The sequence below is a fragment of the Protobothrops mucrosquamatus genome, unplaced genomic scaffold (genome assembly GCF_001527695.2).
Source record: "Protobothrops mucrosquamatus isolate PMUCROS unplaced genomic scaffold, P.Mucros_1.0 scaffold530, whole genome shotgun sequence".
In the NCBI taxonomy this organism is placed as follows: domain Eukaryota; kingdom Metazoa; phylum Chordata; class Lepidosauria; order Squamata; family Viperidae; genus Protobothrops; species Protobothrops mucrosquamatus.
In genome coordinates, this window is record NW_015386837.1 from 161852 (window position 1) to 171962 (window position 10111).

Genomic DNA, 10111 nt, shown 5'->3' on the forward strand with positions numbered 1-10111 from the left:
TTCGTTTATTTCATACTGTCATGTTATCCAGGGTGCACATCAGCAATGGACAATCCTGAATAGGATTCACATCTCATATGGCGTCTCCTGAGACTCTCTGTATAAATGGGGCACAGTATCTCCCCCTCCTGGAATCGATACTGACTTGAAGATATGCATGCACGCACAGACACACACAAATGCATACAGACTTCATTAGACATCACTTTGAATATAAAATTACACCCTTTTTATAAGGATGATTGTTCAAGTGATTTTACACAATGTTTCTATATTCATCTGACAGAGTTCCTTGGGCTAAAGCTCGCCAAACATATTTTGCAAGAGGAAAGAACAAGCAGTCATTGGATGCAATTGAAAAGGCTGCTTTCTTTGTTACTTTGGACGATACTGCTCAAGGTTACCGAGAAGAAGATCCAGTTACATCAATGGATGCATATTCAAAAGCACTTCTACATGGCAAATGCTATGACAGGTATACTATGCTTGAGAAAGAGGTATTCTTTCATCTTTTTCTTGTATATATAAATATTCCATTTTCAGTAGGTGAAAAAAAAATCTATGTGAAAGCTTGGGTTTGACTACCATTGAAAATCAAAGAACAAATGGTACACTGTTCAGTGAAATGCTTACTGATGACTAGCTTTAATATCTTTTGGTTATAGTGTTTTTTTGAATAATTAAACAATAGGTCCTTTTAGAAGTCAAGATTAGCTCTGAATTCTGTTTCAACATTTAAAGAAATGTTATATTTGTATCTTTCATTGAAGAGTTTCTGGTTTTGTACACAAAATGCTATCTCATGTGTTCAACTCTTACTGCCACTCTCAGAGATTACTGAAAATTATAGGTTTTGGTGAGGTGCTAATAATTGTATAGCTGTTGGGGCCTACTTTCGTTTCAGTATACAATTTCTAGAGACAGAGAAATGACTAATGTTGCAGTATAATTACACACAATAATAACAGTACACCAGAGGTCCCCAACCTTTTGAGGTACCAGGGACTGGTTCTGTGGAGAGAGGTTTTTCTGTGGACCGGAGGAGGCGTGTTTTCATTTACTGCCTGCATCCCGCAGATGGGGCTTTGTTTGTGCGGATTGGTTTCTGGCAGTGCTGGTCCACGGACTGGGGATTGGGGACCCCTGCAGTACACAGATAACCTATCATAATAGCCTCTTTATGCAATGCATAGAAAAGAATTAAGAAATAGTAAGCAAAAAATAGGAGAGGAGAGATAAAAGGGAAAGTAAATATAGCTCCATTAAATTTTGTTTATACCAACACCATTTATTGTATTTGTCTAAACTTTATCACTAGAGACATGAAAAAATAGTTTTGAAACCAGAACAAGCCATTGCATTCTGAAGACTTTTCCATATCATTTTGGCTGAGCCATAGTTTGGTAGAAATGAAATTCAGAATAGCACTAGCAATAGCACTTAGACTTATATACTTCCCCCTAGTGCTTCATAGCCCTCTCTAAGTGGTTACAGAGTTGACATATTGCCTTCAATAATCTGGGTCCTCATTTTACTGACCTCAGAAGGATGGAAGGCTGAGTCAACCTTAAGCTAGTGAAAATCAAACTGCTGGCAGTCGGCAAAATTAGCCTGCAATACTGCATTCTAACCACTGCACCACCACGACTGAATGTTTTGGTTGTTTCAGGTTTTGGGCAAAACAGAATTCAGCAGGACAAAGGAAGCAAAGCTGGTACATGTTGTCCCTTTCTTCTCCCAGCATAGCCCTCTCTGGGCCCCTTCTCCTAATCCTCAGACTTAGCAATGCCGCGCCCTCAAGACATGGCTTTTTCAACAAGCAGGTCTGGCCTAGGGAGAAATTTTTAAACAGGGACAATTCTTAATTTAATTTTAATTAATTATACAGCGAAACAAAAATATTTGGTTTTTAACAGGTTTTTATGGGGGGATGATGTTTTAAGTGTTTTAATATGCTGTAAGCCGCCCTGAGTCCTATAGGGAGAAGGGCGGCATATAAATCTATGAAAATAAATAAATAAATAAATAAATAAATAAAAATTCCTCTCTTTAGCTACTAGTGATGTCCCAGCATGGCAGATTCTGCTGCCTCCAGCCTAAAAAATAAAAAAATAAACATGTACAACATCCACATTCCCAACAAACATATCTCTAGCATTAGCACAACCATTCCTTTATGTTTATCGTAAATATGTTAAAACAAAAGTATATGACACATGCTTCTCTCCTTCCCTGCTCAATACTGAATGATTCACTAAGCTTTGGGTCTGCTGTATATCTAAAGTGCAGCCGAAAATATGTCTGTTGCAAGTTAACATATAAAGTCCATCCAAATTTGATAAAGTTGTGATTCCTACATTTGGTATTTCATTATCTTAAGTTTTATCTGGGATAGTTTCTAACATGGTGTTTGAAGACCTTGTTAATTTATCTCTCAATTGTTCAATTATCTACAGTTTTCCATCATTGGGCAATTACTTTTTTAGCTGCTAAGATTAAGTAAATGATAGATTCATTGTTTTAAGGTTGATATCCTACCTCTGGGTAGTTTTGATTTCTTTTTTCAGTAATAAAGCTAATCTCATCAGCATTATGAGAGTTTTATGCCAAAAGGATGGTCACATGGCCATCACAAAAGAAAGACCTTTTTTGTAACAACCTCTTAAACCTTTAGAAGAATAATTAAGATAGATATAGCATGTGCCAATTCGACTGGAATCAAGTGCAAGCCTTATGCTGTCTTCTACTGAAGATTGAATAAAGCGGTGGATCTCCCTATTTTGTAATAGTGACCACTGAATTTTCAAAATAGTTTCTTGTAATTGTTCTAGACAGTTAAATATTGAATTCTCCAAACTGATATAAGGTCAAATTGCTGAAGCTCTACTATCCTTATTACCCAGTAGAGTTGATTTCAGAAAAATACATGATCATCTATTCATTTTTTAAAATTGTCCTTTATTGAGAGTTTCCTTGTTGTAGGAATTTTTTATTCTCAAGGTTACATCTTCAGTTAAGTTTCATTTACGTCAAATTATAGCAATTGTCCTGTTCTCTATATATGTTATTAAAGGGTGGAGGAGAAGTATCTTATATCAAGGCTACATATTTATTCTTCCAAATTTGGAGCGTTGTTTTTTGGTAAAGACATCAATCTTGTTTATTTTTGAAAAATGTTTTGGGTGACTTATAAAATTATTTTTAATAATTTAAATAGAGTTTCAGTTTAGAACACTGTTCTTTCAGTGTTTTTGCTCCATTCTCTGTCCCCTTCCTCAGTTTTTCTTCAGTATTCCCATCATGCAGGATTCTGTGCTGAGTGTTTATTAGTATATGTTTGTGGAGAAGTAGGCATAGCATCTCCCTATGGGTATCTTTTCTAAGGTGTTTTTTAACATTTTTGCAAAATTGAAAAGAAAAATCTTTTTGTCAAGTCTGTAGATAATTCCCTCTTGCAGTTGAATGGCTCTATTTTGGCTGCATAAACATTGCCATTCAGAGATTGCTATTAATAAGTATTGTGATAAAACAGTTTATGGGCATTAATTGTTTTGCATAGGTGGTTTGACAAGTCGTTTAATCTCATAGTGTTCAGAAATGGTAAAATGGGCCTGAATAATGAACACGCTTGGGCAGATGCCCCAATTGTCGGACATCTTTGGGAGGTGAGCATTTCTATTACCAGTCTGTAATTGTTCATATTAATTAGATTTAATAATTTAAATAAAATGAAATCAAATTTAGCTTTTGCTTTGATTGTGTTAACTATCTTTGAAGTGTGCCTCATTCAAGGGTCAAATGTGACTCTTCCTCTGCAAAAAGTTCAGATCCCTGTTGGAACTATGCAGTGGACCATGCAAGCACTAGAACTATAACTTAAATTCTACTGCTGTTTCCTATCATAAATGGATTACAGCAGGAGTGCACGCTTTGTTCCTAAGGATGAGGACAATTCTTGACTTCTGATTAGTATCGAAGACTGCATACTATCAAGTAAGGAGGATTAGGAAAAATAGATAGAAATAGATATTGATCTTATGTTCCTCACAAAATAAATATATGCTAGAAACAGAATAGTTGTAGTTTATCAATAACATTGCACATGATTTTGTTACGTACCATGGATCTACCATATAGTTGATACACATATCTAAGAAACGTGGAAGTTTATTATGTGATATGGGATCATAGAACATTGATAGACAGGTTTTTGCCTTGCTTAACATTTTCTTGTCTTGCCATTGATAATTTGAAGCTTTTAATCAAAATGCAAGATTTAATCAGAAACGTTTTTTTTCTGTATGGTTTGCAGCAGTATGTTTCGCATGCTTATAATTATTTCACTCATTCCCCCAACCATGTACACTATCCATCTCCAGAATGTCATGTTTTCTGATTGTCTTGAATTGGGATACACAGAAGATGGACACTGCAAAGGGGAGGCCACTCTAGGCATTCCCATGCCTACCAAGCTGCAGTGGGAAATCCCCAAAGAGGTGGGTGCATATCCAATTCTAGATCCATGATATCAGGTATACTTCAGGATGCTCCCCTATAATGTTTCTCACTGACTGAAGTACACATCTGTCCATTTTTCAATGAAAATGTCTCATTTGTTTTTAAAATAGATCAGTGGAATCACTGCTGATTTTGTTTAGGATAAGCTGATAAATTTAGAATTAAATGTTTTTTAAAAATGTGACCTCTGAATATTTCGTGAATAATACTATGCTTGTTGCTATTATTTAGTGCCAAGAAGTGATTGAGAAGTCCCTTAACATTATTGCAAGGCCGTTAGCAGATGATGTGGATTTTCATTCTTTTCTTTTTGATGCATTTGGGAAAGGATTAATGAAGAAAACCAAAACCAGTCCCGATGCATTTGTGCAACTTGCTTTGCAACTTGCTCATTATAGGGTAAGTATCTTAGGTGTTTTAGTCTAATTTAAACATTTTTTTAAAATGAAGTACCTGATACTATTTTTAAAGTTCCTGCTTAAATAGAAAAAGTTTCTCCAGATTAAAAAGTGTAGCTAATGAGAGCTGGCAGCCTTTTCTAAAGCTACCATGCTGAAGCCCTTTAATACTGTAGTATTTTTTTTTCAGTCGCCCAGAAATGAAATTTAAGCAGCTTTGTATTTTGCATCATTTAGTTCTATTTTATCAAGCTCTGCCATTGTATGTGGTAAAGATCTGTTAATTCACAAATGCATCTTATTCATGAAGAGTCTCCTGCAGTCAATACTGTAGTAGAGTGTTGAGAACTGGTTCAGAGAGATTGTATCTAAAGCAGAAACTAATATAACACTACAGTACATATTTCACGTGATAGTGCATGTAATTCCCTAAACATACATCTTAGATACGGAAAATATTCAGAAAGGAACAACTAAAATGACAAAACTAAAAGAATAAGGAAAATAGGCAGAGAAAACTCAGCATGAAATGACAAATATTTTAAAATATTTTGGGGATTAAATTCTGTTGAAGTCAGTAAAAGAATTGCTGAGGGACCTGCATAGGATTCTGCCATGAGAGATTAGGTGTGATCTCAATATGCACCTAGATACTGTTGCCCACCTAGGAACAAAGTCCAATACTACCGACTTGCTCTCTGTTGTCCTTCCGCCTTCTCTTTATACTGTATGTAGTTTGCATCTTAGCTTATTCTTATATACTACTTAGCTTTTTAAAAAATTGAGATGGGAAGAAAGGTGTGTATTTCTATTGAAATTAAGAGCCAATGTTAATGTTTATGTGACTGACATAATATAATGTAACTTATATGTTAAAGAGATATGGTAGTTTTAGCAGCTTAAAGACGTTAGATTTGTCAGCCGGAGAAGGTTGGCTCTCTGCGTTCCAGCAGTTCAAGCCTTAGCACTGTGTGAGAGAGTGAGCTCCCGTTACTCACCTCAGCTTCTGACAACCTAGCCTAGTTCGAAAGCACGCAAATGCAAGTAGATATATAAGTAGTATTTTGCTGGGACTAATGGCAGAAGCAAGAAACCAACCAGCACCAGGCCCAGCCCAAATGCAAGGTGAACATACACCAGTGGAGAAAAAGCCCCGGATGAAGCCAACACTCCCACAGAATGCCATAAACTGCTCTGTGTGCTGAGCTAGTTCACCCCCTGTGGTGCACTTTGGATAGCGTGCGAGCATGAACTGAATAAACTAGCAATCTTAGGCAGTCAAATGCCTACTAATGCCTACTCTGTAATAACATTGTAGACTCCTGGCTTTCATGTACCAACGCCGTATGCTAAATAATTAAATAATAACATGCATATGTGCCTTTTTTTTACTGCTGCATATAAATAACTTTGTATTTTTGTTAGGACATGGGAAAATTTTGCTTAACATACGAAGCATCTATGACCCGCCTATTTAGAGAAGGCAGAACAGAAACGGTCCGTTCATGTACTGTCCAGTCCTGCAAATTTGTGCAAGCTATGGAAGACCCAAATGAAACTGTAAGTTAAATGTTCTAATCAACTATAATATTACCTTCGCTTTTGTTTAAGTTTACTTCTATTTCAGTCCACAATTTCTAAAATAGGTAGTTTGATTTGCTTTCCTGAGTTATATAAATACATTATAGTAAATAAATATCTAAAAGTGTTGGGAAAGTTTTTTTCCCCCTCAGAAAAATAAATTGGTTGGGGTCAGGAAAACGTCAAAGTGAAACATTTTTTTCAATGCAATTTCTACTTTTAACTTTACATAAACATTATGTTTGTTGTTTTTTCCAAATGGAACATGATAAATTTGGTGAGTGTATATATACAGTACTGCCTCTGAAACTAAGTAGCTGGGAAAACATGAAGCCATCTGGTGGTCATAAAAAGTACTATTTGTGTTTGGTATATTAAATTTAAGACTTCAAAGTGTTGACTCTCTGTTTTCAATGATTAAATGTTATAAATTTTTTCTACGTAAAAGTACTTTTTTTATCTTTCATATTACTTAAATCATTAGTTTAGATTTCCAGAGCAATATGTAAAAGCCATTATCACCATTATGAACCATTGATGATCGGAACATAAAATCACAATTTTCCTCTAATGAATGCATGATTTCAAATGAGTACAGAAAAAATGTAGGCCTCAGTAGATCAAGATAGTGAAAAATATAAATTGATTTCATTAGAGTTTCAGTGCTATTATCAAACCACCATAGAAACCTCATACGGAAGTGTCCAAATTTTGAGTGCCAGTTTTATGATAAAAGTTGATGTGTACATTTGTTCAATCACTTCTGGCTCTTTGTGAGAAAGACATCATTTTGCAGTATTGTCTGTCAATAATGCCTTGTATGTTTATGTCATCAGTCATAATACCTATATCTACCTTGACTTCTGTTGGCCTGTTTTTCAATTGCCTTGAACTTTTTTTCTTCCCATGTTATCTCCAACATATCTAATCATAGTTTCATTACAGTGTTAAGAGTTTCCTACAAGTAGTTTGGTTTTACTTCCTTTAGTATTGAATGATTTGTTCTTTTGCCAGTTTCATGTATTGTCAAACTTTTTCTCTAGCATCACAATTAGAGCTATCTGTTTTTCTTTGTTTATTCTCATGATCTGAATTTCACAAAGTAATAAAGGTGGGATAAAATCTAATAAATCTAATAAATAAACATTTTACACTTGGGAAAATAATTGTCTGGACAAAATGTACCTTTGTTATCAGCAGGCTGTCTCTGCATTTTAATATTTTGTTTAGATTTGTTAGCTTGTTCTCCCATGTAGCATTTCTGTATATTTTTGATTCTAGGAAGAACATTTGTTATTTTTTCTCCTTTTATTTGCATTGGATTGGCACTGGGGTTTGTTATCTTTTTAAAATAGTAAACAGCAGATCAGCGTTTTTCTTGGCTGCTTCATTTTCCGCCATTAAAGTAATTCAATCAGCATATTTGAGATTGTTGGTGTTTCAGTAATTTTAATACCAATGTCTCTCTCTTCTAGTCCATCATTTTGTACTGCATATAAACTAGATGGGATGACAATAAAACAAAAATAGAAAACTGTTAGAATTGCCTTCCCTTTCCCATTATCTGTCAGATGCGAGCAATGTGATAGGCACATCTGCCTGTTTTGACTCCGCGGAGCTTATATATTTAGCTGTTTTACCCTATGTATTGGTGGTCTCTGGATTGCAAAATCTTGAGCATTATCTTTATAGGCATGCTACAGCTGTTTTGATAATCTGAACGTTCTTTACAATGCCCTTTTTTGATATATAATATAAATTGGTATTTTTTCAGTCTCTTGATAGCTGGTGTGTTTTTCATACAGTACTTGTTTATAAACAGCAAGTAGCACTTCAACTGCATTATGTTGAAATACTGTAATGAAGATTTTGAACTGCTCAGCAGGTACTTTATATAAACTCCTTTGTTAAGTTAGTAGTATTTTATAGCGTGCTTTTTTTAAAAAAATAATTGAATTAAGAGACTAATTTAATTGAAAGACGGTAAGCAGTAAAAACTTGAACTTTACTTTCAGAATCTATATTATGGGGTACTGAGAGAATACGTCTGAAGTCACATTTTCAAATAATTTTTTCTCATAAAAGAGGCATGTACCAATATAAAAAGCATATATAAGATCTCCCTTTTCTATTCTCCATCCATTTGTTCCTTAATAAATTTCAGTGTGAAAAAATCATTAAATTTCCCTAGAAGAGCATCTGCAGTAGAAGTGCGGTGGGAGGTTCTAGAGGTGAGGAAATCCAGTGGGTAGGATGTTACACTCCAGGTGTTCCTAAAGGGACTTTGGTGGTTGGATGAGTTGTCTGTCTTTTTCTAGAAAGTGATGTTTCATTTTAATAGCATTTAAACAGAAATAGTCAATTGTTTTCCTTTTTAATCTACAGCCTGAAAAGAAGTGTATGCTATTCAAAGCTGCTGCAGGTAATCATCAGTGTTTATATCGCCTGGCCATGACTGGTGCTGGCATTGATCGTCACCTTTTCTGCCTTTATGTGGTCTCCAAATACCTTGTTGTTGAATCACCTTTTCTAAAAGAAGTAAGTAGACACATAATATTTGTTGTGCAAAGACTACAATACAAAATTTTGTTTGCATTTTTAATGATCTGTTCCACCAGTTGAAAACCTTTTTAAACTAGAAACCTTTGAGGCTTAAAAATCTTTGCAAAAATGAAAATAAGTATATTTTAAGAATTTAGCATATTAAAGAAAGCTAAAACATACATATTTATATTTTGAAATTTTAAATGTGTACATTCAGTGCTGCATTCTGAACACTTTAATTTATTGAAACAAGAATTACAATCATTTGCAAGTGCTATGCCATATATTAGCCTTTTTTGTGCCTAGAATCATGGAAATAGAAATGTTGAATACAAAAATGGAAGGTATGTTTGGATTCAACCAAATCAAGAATCAAACTGAGATGTTTTAGAAACACCTGGGGGTTTTTCTAAGAAGCAGGTCAAATTAACACATTTTTCTAAAAACTCTCCCGAGTAAGGAAAACTGCAAGAGAAAAGTGAGAAAAGGAACAGCTCCTTTTGAGTGGAGCTGGTGCCTGTATGGTCACTTTCCTATAATTTTCTTAGTAACATTTAGCTTGTCATGGTCTTCTGGGATTGTTTTTGACCTCCTGGTCTAGCCTACAACCTTTGAAGTTCTAATGATCTCCGGTCCAAGTACTGATAGAGCTATGCAATGCTTTGGATTTAATTTCAAAAACATACTTTTGAGTATGATCATGATATGTGTATGCACCTTCTTGAGGAAACTACAGCTTTTCCTAAAATTGTGCAGCTATCCTCTGAAAAGATACGTGATTACTATTAGGTGCTTGGTAAAAAAAAGAAATAGGATTTTCAGGTTTTAATACTTTTCCATAGTATACTGCACATGTCATCCATCCTTGAACTGTTGTACTTTCTTTAACTTTGGTGCCACAGAAGATTTTTGGGGGGATTATTTTTAATGGAAAGCAGACTAAATTATATATAAACAAATACAGTAAAGCAGAAATCCAACACAAAAGGTTTTTCAGTCATTATAATTGTTTTATCACATTTTGCAGGCTTTTTACTTAGAGCCACATTACCTCTCTATGCCATTTTTTT

General features: G+C 34.7%; 1 protein-coding gene across 3 annotated transcripts in view; it reads left to right on the plus strand.

The window, feature by feature from the left end:
• Positions 1 to 10111, plus strand: part of LOC107288323 (carnitine O-palmitoyltransferase 1, liver isoform) — a 45161-nt gene that overhangs the window by 28276 nt on the left and 6774 nt on the right. For all 3 annotated transcript variants that reach the window (XM_015816931.2, XM_015816930.2, XM_015816932.2), the window contains exons 12-17: positions 287 to 475; positions 3560 to 3665; positions 4380 to 4496; positions 4750 to 4917; positions 6342 to 6476; positions 8883 to 9035. In XM_015816931.2, coding sequence (XP_015672417.1) covers positions 287 to 475; positions 3560 to 3665; positions 4380 to 4496; positions 4750 to 4917; positions 6342 to 6476; positions 8883 to 9035 — 868 coding nt within the window. The remainder of the gene's footprint in view (positions 1 to 286; positions 476 to 3559; positions 3666 to 4379; positions 4497 to 4749; positions 4918 to 6341; positions 6477 to 8882; positions 9036 to 10111) is intronic.